This window comes from Castor canadensis, chromosome 1, assembly GCF_047511655.1.
Source record: "Castor canadensis chromosome 1, mCasCan1.hap1v2, whole genome shotgun sequence".
In the NCBI taxonomy this organism is placed as follows: Eukaryota; Metazoa; Chordata; class Mammalia; order Rodentia; family Castoridae; genus Castor; species Castor canadensis.
The window spans coordinates 170,309,884-170,326,818 of NC_133386.1; the positions used below are offsets into that span (position 1 = coordinate 170,309,884).

Here is a 16,935-nt window from a genome sequence, read left to right on the forward strand (position 1 = left end):
CAGTGCAAACAATTACTGAGTTTCATCTCTGGAGAAGAATGCCAAGGTAGACTTTCTTTGTAAAAAGCGATTTCAATTTGTGGACACTTCATATTTGCCTCTTTTTGCTGTACCAAGTCTATCTTGTCTGAATCTTTACATTTCATGAGACACCTCAGTTCTCCACTGCTGTCTGTGGTACCACCTGTTCATTGAGGATCAAGACCTCTGGCAAAGTCTCTTAATTTGTCAGCACCTCTTTTCTTTGATTTCAGATAAAGATTTTCTTTTTGTACCATCATTTTCTTCACCACCATTTTTGAGAATTCAGGAATGCTTCAATGTAAATTTTCTTAAGATTCTCAGGTACTGTCAGCATGTGTAAATTCCTTCCATTGCAGGAAGTACTCCATCTCCCATTCACTGCACATTGGTTTAGAACTCTGCCCCTCCCCTTCCCCAGCTTCTCCAGGTTCTGACTCTGTAACTCTTACTCTGTGCATTCTGTTTTGTTCCCATTTTTTTTGCAGTGCAGTTTATTGGAGGCTTTAAATTTTTTTTTTTAAATTGCAGACTTAAAGAAGTATTATTCATGACCTGTGATGCTTCAGTTGTGGGTCCTGCAGCATCTACCCAGGCTTTTTAAATTTTGTTGTTTTTACACAGGTCCCACTGTGTAGCCCAGGCTGGCCTCAACTTGGAATCCTCCTGCTTCCATCTCCCAAGAACTGTAGGGTTAGAGGTGTGTGCTACTATTCCCAGCTGTTGAATTGAAAGAAAATTTATTTTTGAAAATTGGAAGAAAAAAGTTGCATAAAACAGGATATGGCTGATTGGATATGTTGATATTATATGTCATATGGTTATATTTTTGTAAGCTTTATAAATACAGTCATTTAAACAGATTATTCCAAGTTTCTGGATGAGTTTTCCCCTCTTCTTTTAAAAATTAGTGTTATTATTTTTTTTTTTTCCAGTACTGGGGTTTGAACTCAGGGCTTACACCTTGAGCCACTCCACCAGCCCTTTTTTGTGATGGTTTTTTTTTTTTTTTTGAGATAGGGTCTTGCGAAATATTTGCCCGAGCTGGCTTCAAACTGCGACCCTTTTGACCTGTGCCTCCTGAGTAGCTAGGATTACAGGTGTGAGCCACCAGAGCCTGGCAAAATTAGTGTTAATTTTAGGCTATGAAAGTGTAGCGAGGAGTAAAATCAGTTCCTATGCAATTGCCATCCAGTTTACAAAATGAAAGTTACATTTGATGTTCCTCTTTTTCCCTGGCGTATTTGTCACTTCCAGGCATGTTTTCATGCCTTTACCTCATACTTAATATATCTAGAAGCACAGTGCTTACTAGAACCACAGTTCAGTCAGCCATCTGTGTCTGCACGATCTGCATCCATGGATTCAACCGATCATGAATTTAGCTGAGGATCTGTACTAAACACAATATAGACTATTCTTACTATTCTCTACATGATATAGCAAACATTTACATAGTGCTTGCAAAGCATTAGGTTGCATGAGTAATCTAGGCATGGCTTGAAGTGTATAGGGAGGACATGTGTTAAGGTTATAGGCAAATAGGCCATTTTACATATATGGACTTGAACATCCAGTGGATTTTGGGTATCCTCAGGGTTTCTGGGAACCAATCCTCCTTGACCTGAGAGATGGCTTTGTAGTTTTATCTCCTTTTTAATAAGTGATACATGCTCTTCTCTTTTTCAATTTTTTTTGATACTGGGGTTTGAACTCAGGGCCTCACACTTGGTAGGCAGGTGATCTACCACTTGAACCACTCCACCAGTCAGTACATGCTCTTTTACCACTTGTTTTTTTTTTTTTTTTCTGTATTGTTTTAAGATTTTCAAACTATCACAATGCATCCATGTTCATATATGTAATTTTAGTTCATTTATTCTGCTGCACTTCATCAGTTCTCATACATACCCCCCTATTTTAACATTTTTGAAATTGGCATGCATCTTAAAATCAGTGATGTCATAGTTTTAAACTGAACGGGTCAAATGTAGATATTTTGTGGGGCTGACCAGGATGTAAATAATGTTGAAACATTAAGAGACAGATTTGTTTTTTGATCTTAGTCTTCTTTGGAGTGGGGAGGTGGAAATAGCTATAATTGGTAAAGAATTTTCACCTCTTTGTGTTTGTCCCCTTGAAGGAAATTCTGGTACTTTAGTAGAGAATAATTAGAGTATGTGGGTGTGAAATCATTGAAATATAACCAGGGACAAATACAGCATTATAAAATTCTCATGATAAATTCACAGACTATGTGACATTCTGTAATTACAACTTGGGGGAATCATTAACTGGAGATGGCTAGTTGCTTGCTGTCTTTTCTTCAGTCAAGAACTTCATCACTCTTTTGGATTGTATATGTAGGGTGAGATGGGTAACCTACAGAAGTAGACAGTCACCAGTGCAATCCATATAAGAATAAACTAGGTACAGCTGCTTTAACTTTATAGTTTGTAATGCTAAAGAAAAAAGTGTAGTGATTGAGTTGTGGATAAGCTAACTTGATTATTTGTGAAACAGTCTACAAAAATTTGAAAACAATTTACCAGAAAGGTTTCCTTTTCCATTTCTTCAATGAAATTAAAGCTTGGATATTAAAAAGGATCTTAAATTTTGTTTTCTTGTCAAGTGATAGAACGTTTAAACTTCAGATTTAATTCTGAGAACTAGGCCAAACATCCTTGTCAGGGATAAGTGTGTAAGGAGATTTTTTTTTTTTGTGGTACTGGGGTTTGAACTCGGCTTCACACTTGCTGCACAGGTGCTCTACCACTTGAGCCATGCCTCTAGCCCCAAGGTAAAATTAAAACACTGAGGGTAGTGCAGTCTTGGTTATCAAAATATTCATGTAGCTTTGGGATTTTTAGTTGGTGAGTTTTCACAATGTGTGGAAAAGCATGATACAGACCGTATGATCTCAGTTACCGAAAATGGATTGTTGTGAGTGCACGCAGGATTTAGGACATTCCAACTGTACTCTTCGTGGCTATGGATGATTTTGTTCTTCACTTTGTGTGTTTGTTTCCTGTAATGCACATGTTAACTTAAAAAAAAAGAAAGGTTATTTTAAAAACCTGTAAAAAATCCCCCAAAACCCCCCACAGTTTGAATATCCACCATAGATGTAGGAGAGACATTTAAGAAGTGAGTATGATGTAATTATCATAGATCATTAGTTTATCATTTGAAAAGTCAGTTGAAAACCAAGTTCTGTAGTAGAAATTTAAACTTCAGCCCAAGTAATACAGTTTTTTCCTTCTCTTTTCTTTAATATGACAGGGTCTCTGTGTAGCTCAGGCAGAGCTGGAACTGGTGATCCTCTTAGCTTGATGTTTTAATAATTTAATAGTTTCTATTCTTTTCAGTGTATAGCCTAAAAGAACTGGAGTGAGCTCAATAATGATTCAGGAATGCCTAGCTAATTTGAGTTTTCCTAGAGCTTAGTCTTAGGTGTAATGCTTAATATTTTCCATCAGTAACTCAAATGAAAGAGCAGAAAGTTTACTTGTCAGGCTACTGATGGCAACCGCACTAAGTATCAGTGTAGTAGTACTGATGAGGAAAGAATTAGAGCCACTACTTCATACCTATTAAGGATGACATAAAAAAACGAAGTAAGTATTGGTGAGGTGAAGAAATCAGAACCTTTTTGTGCTGCTGGTGGGAATGTAAAATGACAGAGCTGCAATGGAGAATTATGGTATTGTAGTGATTCAGAATTAAATATTAATTAAACATTACCATGTGAACCAGCAATTCCCTGCTGAGTATATATGCAGAAGAACTCAAAGAGATACTTGTATACCCATGTTCATGGCAACATTATTTGCAGTAGTCAAAAGGTAGAAGCAACCCAGTGGCCTTCAGTGGATGAATAGACAAAAGGTGATGTGTGCATAAAATGAAATGTTACTTAATCTTAAAAGGTGGAAAGTTCTGTCCTGTGCTACAACATGGATGAACCTTGAAGACATTATGCTAGGTCACAAAAAAGGCAAACATTATGAGTCCACTTACTTATTTATTATTATTTTTTTGGTGGTACTGGGTTTGAACTCAGGGGTTCACACTTGCTAGACAGGTGTTCCAGCACTTGAGCCACTGTACCAGCCACTTATAAGAGGTGTGCCTGGAACACCCATAATCATAGGGCAAAAACAAGTGGTGGTTTCCACGGGTTATAGAGGAGAGGGTAGGGAATTATTGTTTAATGGGCACAGAGTTTTAGCACTGAAAGAAGAAAAATGTTAGGGTGGTGATGATTGCACGGCATTGTGAATATGCTTAATGCTACTGAATACTACACTTAACAGTGGTTAAAGGGAGCCCAGTGCGAGCCACCAGCATAAGCCTAGCTACTTGGGAGGCTGAGATCAGGAGGATTACAGCTGTAGGCCAGCCTAGGCAAAATGTTTATGAGACCCCATCGCAAGCAACACCTGAGTGTGCTGATAGTGCATGCCCGTCATTCCAAGCTGTGTGGCGAAGCACAAATAGGAATATGTTGTCCAGGCCAGCCTGGGCAAAAAGCAAGGCCCTTTCTCCAAAATAACCAGAGTAAAAAGGGTTGGAGGTGTGGCCCAAGTGGTAGAGCACCTGTCTAGGAAGTTGAAAGGCCTATAGCTCAAACTCCAAAAAAGAAAAAGGTTAAAAGGGTAAATTTTGTGTTATGTTGTACATATGTCTTGCTACAATTTTACAAAAGGAAAAGATTTTAAAAATGGAGTTTTGGAAAAGTAACAGAAGAAAGTTGAATAAGAATATAAGACATTATTGCCTTTTGTTAAATCTATTTGTCATGTCAGTACATTTAATAGAAGAGCCTTATTACATACAGGTTGTGCCTAAGTTTGGCAGAGAATGATTCAGAAATTTCCTATTAGGTAATAAATTGAATTTGTTAGTAAAGCATTTCTATCTTTTTCCCCTCCTTTTCAGAAGGCCTGATGTTATGTGGTCAGACCTGTCAGTTTTGGTTACATTGTTGATGTGATAATTGTAAAAGGATGAGAACAGTTTGGACAGGGTTCAGATGGGATTTAAAGTTTATTAGAGGGTTAGAAGAGTAAAGCCTATGCCTTAGTTCATTTGGACTATTTGGATTAAGGCATCACAAAATTCTTTGGAACAGGTAATTTACAAAGAATATAAATTTGTTTTTCATAGCCCCATAGTTTGGAAGTCCCAAAATCAAGGCACCAGCAGATTCAATGTCTGGTAAAGGATGTCCCCTGCTTGAAAGATAGCACCTTCTAGTTGTGGAACTGGCAAACAAGTTCTCTGAGGCCCGTTTATTATTTTTTTAAATTTATTTAAAAAATTTTTATTTATTTAATTTTGAGATTAAATAAATGTCAGGCTGACATTGAACTTGGAATCCTCCTCCATTAATAAGTCTCCTGAGTGCTGAATTATAGTTGTACACACTAGCCTGGCCATAGGCCTCTTTTATAACAGTACTCATCCCAGTCATGGGGAGGGAGCCTCATGACCTAATTACCTCTAAAAGTTCCCACTTCTAAATATCATGACCTTGGGAATTAGATTTCAACAAATTTTGGGAAGGATAAACATTCAGAATATAGCAAGTTAGAAATGATTGAGTCTGAGGAATGAAGTTTAATGGTTGGTCTACCAAGAGTCTTACTATACTCTTGAGTAATATTTTATAGGCAGTCCTAGCTTACAAAGGGATAGTATTTCAAAACTTCATTTCTTACTAAGTTGGTAAGCGCAAATGACAAAGTCATGAACAATATAGCTGCAGAATGTAATGTATTAAAATGAGAAATAATAGGAAATAGTATTATACCAGAACAGTGTTTTGGACTCCGTCTGTGGGCTTTAATAACTCCTGAGTATACAGCATTGTGTGTAGTTCATAAACACTGGATATAAGATAGTTTCATCAGGAAAGACTTAATACCTGGATGTGGCAGGGAGTCACGGTGGTCAAGTTTTGGTAATTGATAGTTCTTTCTTTGTGACTGTTTATGGCACGCTTGCCTCTGCCTTTTTTGGGTGTGTTGGGTGGTATGATGTGGTATTTCTATATAGATAGGAAAGTCCCCTTCGAGATTAGTCTATAGAGCACAGTGACTAAGATTGATTGGTGAGTGGTAATGGCTTTCTAAGTCTCCTTAGTCGGCATACGTTTGGCCCTTGGTTAATTGTTTACCTTGTAGCTTGGTATGCTGGGAAAGAAGAGATAGGAAAAGGAGGGTTCAGAAATTACAGTACTTTAATTTTTCTAGGACAGTTAAGTGGACTTTAGCTATTCAGTTAACACCTTAATTTAACATAGCATGGAGTGGTGTGCATTAATTCTGTTTCCTAGGACTTCATCCTATGTTTTTTAGACTTGAGGCTCTTGAATTGGTAGGACTTGAATTTGCCTACAGTTTTGTATGGAGCAGGTCATTGGCTCTCATATTTTAGTATGAATCAAAATGGTCATGGCAGCTTATATACTTACAGATGTCTAGACCTCACCACAGATCTACTAAATCAGAATCTTTCTGAATGGAGTTTTAATTGTATGTTTACTTAACTTTTTATTAAGAAAAAATGTAAACTTTCAAAAGTGGGCAAGATAGTGTTATGTATACACCTCTGTACCCACTATCAAGTTTCTGTAATTAATAATTTGTGGTTAATCTTACTCCACTTTCTCCTTTTTTTTGTATTATTTTTGAAATAAATCCCAGATTACTTTAGTAGGTTTCAAGATAATTCAAGCACTTTGAAAAAAACAGTAATAAATTTACATGGTAAAAAATGATGAACCTGGAAGAGCAAATCTTCTCATTTCTCCAATATTGTTACTCTCCTGTAAGGCAAAGAAACTCACAATTTCATCATGTAACTACAGATATTCAATACTTACATGACAGTGTGTTTGTGTGTGTGTATATAGATATATATATCTATATACACATATATATATCTATATACATATGTATATAGCATCCCTTTTTAATTAAATATTTACAAATATCTCTTGTAAAGTACACATTTCTCAGAATCTTGTTTTTTTTAATATGACTCTTATCCTTGGAATCAAGTCATAACTGGGAATAGAACCTAGGGCCTCATGATTATTAGGCAAGCACTATACCACTTGAGCCACTCCTTCCCTCCTCTCCCCTCCAGCCTTTTTGCTTTTTAAATTTTGTTTTTTGTGATAGGGTCTCAATAACTTTGTCTGGGGCCTGGCCTTTAACTCACAATCCTTCTGCCTCAACCTCCTGAATATCTGGGATTTTAAGTGGGTACTACTGTGCCTTCCAAATCAGTTTTTGTTTTTTTTTTAAATTTTAATGTTGTAAAGCAACTACCATTTATTAGACTGGGTTTTAGACGGGCACTGTGGGAACAATATCTTCTCTCTGCTCTATGGAGTCTGGAGAGACTCAGAGACCCAGATGACTCATAGCTTGAGGCAGGATCAGCTGGAGACTCCTCACACTTCGCCACTGGCTGGGAGAACTCAAAGACCAAAGGAGCTTCCCTGAGTGCCTGTATGTGGCCTGTTCTCTACAGCCTGGGCTTCCACACAGCATGGTGGTGGCAGGGTGGTCACATGAGCCCTGGTGTTTAAGCAACAAGGCAAGTTTTGTTTTTTGCCCTGACCTTGGAAATCACAGCGTTAGCTCTGCCAGAGTCTGTCGTTCAAAACATTCAAAAGCCCAGACAACCTCTGGAGAGGGACATTGATCCCTACTGGAAAACTGATAGAGTAACAAAGAATTTATGGCCAGTTATTTAAACCCCCAGTGAAGGAAGCTGGCATATGATGCCACATTTCATTTGAGAAGTGAGGAAACAGGCCCAGCAAGTGTCCAGAGTGTTCCCAGGGCACACACAGGTGGAAGAGGATAATGGGAATCAGGGTTTGACATTGGGCTCTGCATCCAGTCCTTGGTCAGAGGAACAGGTTATTTCAGTTAGCAAGTACCATGATGACGTGTAATAAAATGCCTTAAATGCTGTGATTTATAAAAGCCATTCTTTTTTTTTTTTTTTTCTTAAATGTACTGGAGTTTGAACTCAGGGCATCAAGTGTTCTAGGCAAGCGCTCTACCACTTGAGCCACACCTGCAGTCCTGTAAGAGCCATTCTTGCCATGCATGTGTCTATAGGCTGTGGGGTAGCTGATCTAGGGGAACTCTGGGCTCTTGCTGGAGCCGCTGGGTACTGGGACACCAGAGTTTTCTGGAAGACATGCAGAGATTGGAGTGATGCTACCACAAGTCAAGGAATGGAAAAATTGCTAGCAGCTATCAGGAGCTGTGGCCCTGTGTAGCAAACCTGATGGCCTGTTGCAAGAGCCTCTTCTCAAGTTCCTCCTGGCCACATGGGGAGTGTCAGAATTCTTACCTCTTTTCTTCCCACTGCAAGAGCCTTCTCTGTCAGCCCTCAAAAGACATGGCAGGGTTCTGAATTAGGTACAGACAGCTGATAATGTCAACAAGGACCATGCTTCTTCCAGTCCTTGTGCTCTGCCACGCTTGTGTGTTGGATTGTCATCAGGTTTGCCACCTCATGGTTCCAAGATGTCTACTGTAACTCAAGTTATAATGATTATTGTTTGTTGTTTTTTTCTTTTCCTTTAGACAGGGTCTTATTATGTATAATCCACACTAACCTTGAGCTTGCAATCTGCCTGCCTAAGCCTTCTGAATGCTGGGATTGTACGTGTGTGCCACCATGTCTGACTCAAATTATCGTGACTTCAGACTGCTGTATTGAAGGAAGGAAGAAAAGAACTGTTTTTATTCTTTTTAAATACTGTAGTTTGTCCATCTATCAGATATACTTAACCAGTGTCTTTTTGGTGTGTATTTGGGCTGTTTACAGTGTTGTGTTGATTTACACAGTGCTCCAGTCAGTGTCCTTGTACCATATGTGACTGGCCAGTTTGTGGGTCAGAAGCTTTGTTCATGTGCAGTTTTATTAAGTACTGCCAAACAGCTTTTTCATCATCCCTCTGCACAGGGCCCTTGCGGTTGTTTGAGATCTCACTGTGTGTGTTCATGGTTTCCTTTAGGTTCACAACTGTTCATATTCATGTTTTCATGTTCTCCACATGCACCGAGCTGTGCCCTCAGCCCCACAAGTACATGTGTTTATTTTGGTAGCTGTTTTAATGTATTTTTATCTGTGAATTTCATTATCTGTCATTCTGTTCTAAACTTGTTTGAAGATTAGGAGAATCATAGTATTCTTAATTTTTTTTTCTTATTTTTCTCCTCCCCTTTTCTCTGCTCCACATGGTCTCACTATATAGGCTCTGTTGGCCTCAAAATGCTCCTACCTCAGTATCAAGTTCTGGGATTACAGGTGTTAACCACCATGCCTGGCTGCAATGTAAATTATTGAGGATAAGATTGGGCAGCCTCACAAAAGTGCCTTAATGGATGAGTTCAATCTGTTCAGAAAGAGTTTTCAGTGTGGTTTTTACTTCATTAAAAAAATGATAAGCTGGTGCCGGTGGCTCACATCTGTAATCCTAGCTTTTCAGGAGGCAGAGATCAGGATGATTGTGGTTTGAAGCCAGCCCAGGCAAATAGTTCTCAAGACACTATCACAAAAAAAAAACCCTTCACAAAAAAGGGCTGGTGGAGTGGCTTAAGGTGTAGGCCCTGAGTTCAAGCCCCAGTACCATTAAAAAAAAAAAAAAAAGAGAAAAAGAAAAATTGGTGGAGTTCTAGAATCTCTGAGTAAAGGTATAGATGCCAGTGAAATTTTAAGAAAATAGATGAACTTGTTTGGAACTTCAGGATTTCAGTTTGCAGTTTCCTCTTAATGAACATTAGGTCTTAATTTGTCTAGTAAGGTTTTGTAGCTTATTTTTTACCAGGTTAACCTAGGAATGTAGTAGATAGTGTATAAGAAACTTTTAGGAAGTTGAAGAAGGTAAAAATTAGGCCTTCTGTCTTTTTCTTTTTGGTGGTGATTCTGGGGTTTGAACTCAGGGCTTTGCACTTGCTAGCCAGCCACTCTATCACTTGAACCATGCCTCCAGCCCCCAAATTAGGCCTTTTAACTTAAGTGTGGTGTATCTACTTTCTCCTTTTACTGCATCTTAGCATTGTGACTTTGTATCAATTACCAGTTCCTCTGAGCTTTAGATTCCTTAATGGCAAGTTGGAAGATACAGCTATGATTAAATGTAATATAAAGGATTTATTAAACTGTTGCATAGTAAACGTTCCTTAGGTAGTAGCTATTGTTAATATTATAGACATCACATATTATGGTGGTAATCTCTTGCTTCTGAGCTAAAGAGTTGGTGTTTGTGATTTTTTTTTAAATAGTAGGAGACTACACAAGTTAATATAATACAGATTTTTAAATTGTGGACAATGAAGGTATTTTGAATTTAATTCAACCATCCAAAATTTATCAAACACCAACTCTATCCTGGACACTTTGATTCAGACCTGTGTGAAAGATGTACAGTCACAATCCAGTGAGTTTCAGTGAGAAGCATGGGGACTGATATGAGAGCTCTGAATGCCCAGTGCTGCCTGGAGAGTAAGTGGTGACTGTGTCTCTGGATCTTAGGACAGGCTGCGCAGGAAGATTCTGTGTTACTTTGATCAGATTTGGAAGGAGTTTATGAATTATTTAAGGGTAGAAGGACAGAAGTAAATAGAACATGATGCAAAGTTCCTGTAGCTGGTTCATCTGCTTATTTTTATAATTGATTATTTGTGTAGGATTTTACCATTAGGGAAATTCCAAGATAATTTTGTCTGGGTAGAGAACATGGAATATTACTAACTATAAAGTGATGATTCTTTCAATGACTCTTTTGACTTATGTTTCCATTTTGTTGTATAATAGGCCAAGTAGTTGGATGATAGATTGAATGCCTTGTAATTAGTAGTGTTTTTTTTTTTTTTTTTTTTTTTTTTGTAGCTATGGTACTGAGGGTTTGGTGTGTGTGTTTGAGTTCATATACTCAGGTCAGCAGTTGCTGGATTTCATGTTCCATAAATTTTAAATTCATAAACTCAGGTTTGGCCATAAAATGTTAAAGCCTTCTTTATATCTATGTCAAATTGGAGTCACATATTATTTACAAAGTGCTCTCAATGGTAGTATAGGTAGAATGTTTGGCATTTTATCCTCAGTAACTGCCGATTCCTTTTGGATGCAAGAATAAAATACAGACTGTCTTTGGGAATATAGAATGATTCTAAGTATAACCTATTTTTCAAATATAAATGAATTTAGGACTATTGTTTGGAGAATGTTTTATGAATTGAGAAGGGAGGCAACATGAAGGTAACTGGGTAGAAAGTAAGTTGTCTTTGTAGATCTCTTCATGATCAAAGAATAATATATTTAGCAGGTAGATTATATGCTCAGCTGTTTCTGAAAAGAGATTCCTTTTTTATTAAAATCTCTGCCATGCCCCACCACTGACGAATGGATTAAGAAAATGTGGTATCTATACACAATGGAATTTTATGCAGCCATGAAGAAGAACGAAATGTTATCATTCTCTGGTAAATGGATGGAATTGGAGAACAACATTCTGAGTGAGGATAGCCTGGCCCAAAAGACCAAAAATCATATGTTCTCCCTCATATGTGGACATTAGATCAAGGGCAAACACAACAATGGGATTAGACTATGAGCACATGATAAAAGCGAGAGCACACAAGGGAGGGGTGAGGATAGGTAAGACACCTAAAAAATTAGCTAGCATTTGCTGCCCTTAACACAGAGAAACTAAAGCAGATATCTTAAATGCAACTGAGGCCAATAGGAAAAGGGGAACAGGTACTAGAGAAAAGGTTAGATCAAAAAGAATTAACCTAGAAGGTAACACCCACGCACAGGAAATCAATGTGAGTCAGCTCCCTGTATAGCTATCCTTATCTCAACCAGCAAAAACCCTTGTCCCATCCTGTTATTGCTTATACTCTCTCTACAACAAAATTAGAAATAAGGGCAAAATAGTTTCTGCTGGGTATTGAGGGGGTGGGAGGAAGAGGGAGAGGGTGGAGTGGGTGGTAAGGGAGGGGGTGGGGGCAGGAGGGAGAAATGAACCAAGCCTTGTATGCACATATGAATAATAAAAAAAAATAAAATCTCTGCCAATATATATTTTAAAAACATGAATAGTTTTTTCTTCCTGAGGCAGTTCTTTGGCTTTAGGCTTAAGCAATATGTTAAACTATGTTTATGTAATGTATATTTAATTAACTTCTCATTGGTTCATAAATTCTAATTTGGTGACAGAATGGTTTACTTTTTTTTTTTTTTTGCCTATTTAGGCTAGGCTGTTCTCGAACTCCTGATCCTCTTGCATCTACCTCCTGAGTGTTGACAGTACAGGTGTGCACCATCAGGCCTGACCAGAATGCTTTACTTTTGTCACATGTGTACAGTGTAGGGGTTTGTACTTTTCCTTTCAGGTGGGAAAAGGTTGGTACAATTTCTAATGCATATCTTGGCTGTTGCAGCTCTTCAGTAGAGATTTCTTGAGTAAATGAATGCACTAGACTCTTTGATGCAGTTCTTTATGCAATACCCAGAATAACTGAAGCACTAACATGGAGAAGTTAAAGTTATCTTTATGTTCTCCAAGAAGAAAATCTTAATGGAATTATTATTATTACTATTATTACTATTTTAAGTAATTGTGAATTTGCCCCTGAGAAGTTTTCTTCCTGAGATTTAAAAGTGGGGAAATTTTTTTTATTGTGGTTAATACTTCTTTTTCTTCTTTTGTAGGTATGGCCTCACAAGTCTTGGTCTACCCACCATATGTTTATCAAACTCAGTCAAGTGCCTTTTGTAGTGTGAAGAAACTCAAAGTAGAGCCAAGCAGTTGTGTTTTCCAGGAAAGAAACTATCCACGGACCTATGTGAATGGTAGAAACTTTGGAAATTCTCATCTTCCCGCTAAGGGTAGTGCTTTTCAAACAAAGATACCGTTTAATAGACCTCGAGGACACAACTTTTCATTGCAGACAAGTGCTGTTTCATTGCAGACAAGTGCTGTTGTTTTAAAAAACACTGCAGGTGCTACAAAGGTGATAGCGGCTCAAGTGCAGCAAGCACGAGTGGAGGCACCGCAGGTTGGGGCGTGGAGAACCAGGTTACATTTCTTAGAAGGCCCCCAACGATGTGGATTGAAGCGCAAGAGTGAGGAGCTGGATAATCATAGCAGCGCAATGCAGATTGTCGACGAACTGTCCATACTTCCTGCAATGTTGCAAACCAATATGGGAAATCCAGTGACGGTTGTGACAACTACAACAGGATCCAAACAGAATTGCACCACGGGAGAAGGCGACTATCAGTTAGTACAGCACGAAGTCTTATGCTCCATAAAAAACACCTATGAAGTCCTTGATTTTCTTGGTCGAGGCACTTTTGGCCAGGTTGTTAAATGCTGGAAAAGAGGGACAAATGAAATTGTAGCAATCAAAATCTTGAAGAATCACCCTTCTTATGCACGCCAAGGTCAAATAGAAGTGAGCATACTGGCAAGGCTCAGTACTGAAAATGCTGATGAATATAATTTTGTCCGAGCTTACGAATGCTTTCAGCACCGTAACCATACTTGCTTAGTCTTTGAGATGCTGGAACAAAACTTGTATGACTTTTTGAAACAAAACAAATTCAGTCCCCTGCCACTAAAAGTGATTCGGCCCATTCTTCAACAAGTAGCAACTGCACTGAAAAAATTAAAAAGTCTTGGTTTAATTCATGCTGACCTCAAACCAGAGAATATTATGTTGGTAGATCCTGTTCGGCAGCCATACAGGGTTAAGGTAATAGATTTTGGGTCGGCCAGTCATGTGTCAAAGACTGTTTGTTCAACATACCTACAATCACGGTACTACAGGTAAATGTCAAGTACTTTTTGGCTATATAATAAATGTTGAATGTCTGCTAAATGAAATAATTTTGTACATGTATGTTGTGAATGAGTCTGTTTCAGTTAAATAAGGAAATCAAGATCAGTGTAGGTTTGAGGTTTTAAAAATATTTGAAAAGTCGAGGCGTAAAATTGGTCCAAGGAAATAGAAATCTCCACTAGTTCTGTGTTAAAGATACCTGGCTGTTTTCATTGTTAGTAGAAAACAAGAAGGAATGATATATGACTGATGATTAAACAGAAGTCTTTAAATGTTGGAAAAGTTTATTTATAGTAATTTCTTAACATATCTTTGGACATTTCAGCACTTTGGAGTAGTAGTTCATTTAATGACATAATATGAAACTGAGCATTTAGAAAAATTGTAAGAATTCAGAAAATTGTTCTGAATTTTTTTCTACATACATGCTGTGAATAATGCTATTTTGGTGTTGGTGCTGTGGTGGGATTTGAAGAAGAAAATTTCTGTGTAAATGCTGATGAAGGACTAGAGGGCCATGATCATTGGAACGTGACCCTGAGGTGTGTTGGCTGAGGGGCTAGCTAATAGTTACCAAGGCTTGAAATAGCAAAGGTTCCCTGTGAAGACGAAAATGTTCTAAAGTTCATAGTTTAATGATTTTGAGAATAAATGATCTTTATTTCCACTGGAGTGAATTTACGGTCTTGGTATAGGCTTTAGCTTCATGATCTCCAGCACGGTGGGGCAAATACAGCAGCAATATTGGCAGTGATCTTGATCATTCAGAAGTTACTGAATAGGAGAACACATGGCAACTTAGTGTTAGAAATTGTTAGAACATGAGAATTATAAATTTTGGCTCACCAAGGAAGTATTTTCTGATCTAGCATCTGTTCTTGCACTATTTCTGGTTACACTGATTAGCCTTCTTGCAAATTTATGCTGTAGTATCCTGGAAAAAATAAAGGAGAAATTAATTAGCTACTACAAAAATCAACTCTAAATATATGCCCTGCTCTCAAAGGAACCTCATGTTTGTGTCACTTAGTGATAATTAAGTTCATTAAAATATATATTGGGCTGGGTGCCAGTGGCTCATGCCTGTAATCCTAGTTTTTGAGGAGGCAGAGATCAGGAGGATAGTGGTTCGAAGCCAGCCTGGGCAAATAGTTTGTGAGACCCTGTCTTGAAAAAACCCTTCACAAAAACAGGGCTGGTGGAGTGGCTCAAGGTGAAGACCCTGACTTCAAATCCCAGTACTGCAATATATATATATATATACACACACATACACATGTATGTAGATGTATATATGTGTATATCTGTATCTATATATCTGTATATGAATTAGCAATATAGCCTGATTTAGCCTTAGTATATCCTGGATTATATGGATTTTAGTTTTAGAGTGCTAGGTACAATTCTAAGAACTTTTTAGGTAGTGTAAAAGGTAACTTGCAGCTGGGTGCTGTGGCTGATACCTGCAATCCTAGCTACTTGGGAGGCAGAGATTGGAAGGATTAGGGTTCACGATCAGCCAGGGCAAAAAGCTTGAGAGATACCATCTCAACTAATAAAAAGTTAATGGTGTGTGCCTGTCACCCCAGCTACCCAGGAAGGGTAATTTAGGGGGATTGCAGTCCAGGACAGCCTGAGCATAAATTTGAGACCCTATCTCTAAAATAACCAAAGAAAAATGGTTGGGGCTGGCTCAGGTGGTAGAGCACCGGCCTAGTAAGCACGAGGCCTTGAGTTCAACCCTGAGAAACACTGGAAAAAAAAAAAAAAAGTAACTTGTAGTAAGGGAGAAATCTTAGATCCTTTGTGCTCCTGACAATTTTTTCTAATTTAACAACGCGTAAGATTAGCTTTCATTTAGGAAAAATCATTTAAAATCTTATTTAGTTGCATGAAAAGAATAGTGCTTTCTTTTTTTCCTTTTCTTTGTACATTATAGATTGCATCTTAAGAGCTTTTAAAAGTCAGCTAGCATATTATATAAACTTCCAGCTCCAGCTGCTTGTCCTATATTTAGTTCACTTGTTAGTAAATGACTTCACTTTATTTGGGTCCTGTGTTATTCTCCATATCGGATTTAGTGTTGTGTGATACCTTCTTTTATTTGAAATCTTTTGGATGAGAATTTTTAAAAAGCCTTATTTTTTTTTAATACTTGAAAATGTCTGTTGGTTTATTAAATGTTTCAAGAGAGCAAAGGAATTCCTTTAAAAAGCATTCTGAAATACTGAATATTTTATAATACTGCTTTCTGTTATTAGGCTTTTGCATAAATATTAGCCTGTGTGTTGGGAATGCACAAAAGCTATGAATGATCGCTAGGTATACTTATTTTCTGTTCTGTGTGTATATATAAATTTCAGGTAAATAATTCATCCAACATCCTGAAGCTACATAGTAGCTATTTCAAATTATAGTTTCTCTCTTTAGGGTTAAAAAATGAGATTTGTATTTATTTGTAAACAAAGTCTAGTACTTGCATTTTGGATGATGTTGCTTTGATAAAAAATTGAAAATAGAATTCTGGCAATTAGATCCAAGAGGTAGAAGAGTTAGTAAGTATTAAGGTAGATAGGTAAAAATGTAGTATAGTTTAAATTAGGCAATGTTTTAATACCTAGTGTAATTTGGCATGAAGATGGCAAATAGCTATTACTTTCTTTCAGTATTTGTTTGCACTTTATGTTTTGGAACTTTGCCATTTCTGTCTTAGCTTATAACTAGGTTACTTATAAATCTGATTAGACATTAAGCACAAGGGTCTTATGCTTGACTTTCCACTCTTTGTTAAAAGGATATTGTATACTTAAATGAAAGCAGGAAGTGGAAATGTACCAAACTAAATATTTTCCAGGTAAGCACAGTCAGAACACATACCCCAATTTCCAAGGTAAGGGATTTGTATTTAAAAATAGGTTCATGTGTTATTCTGTTTCTTTGAACTGTGCAACACTAATGTAGTTGAGATATCTTAAAATAGACAGGAGAGAAGCCAGAAATTGTTGATTACTATAGATGGCGAGGC

The 16,935-nt window shown here is 37.5% G+C and overlaps 1 protein-coding gene across 7 annotated transcripts in view; it reads left to right on the forward strand.

The window, feature by feature from the left end:
- Hipk3 (homeodomain interacting protein kinase 3) overlaps window positions 1-16,935 on the forward strand; it is a 95,464-nt gene that overhangs the window by 16,529 nt on the left and 62,000 nt on the right. For all 7 annotated transcript variants that reach the window (XM_074044078.1, XM_074044070.1, XM_074044040.1 and 4 more), the window contains exon 2: window positions 12,778-13,897. In XM_074044078.1, coding sequence (XP_073900179.1) covers window positions 12,780-13,897 — 1,118 coding nt within the window. In that variant the 5' untranslated portion in view covers window positions 12,778-12,779. The remainder of the gene's footprint in view (window positions 1-12,777; window positions 13,898-16,935) is intronic.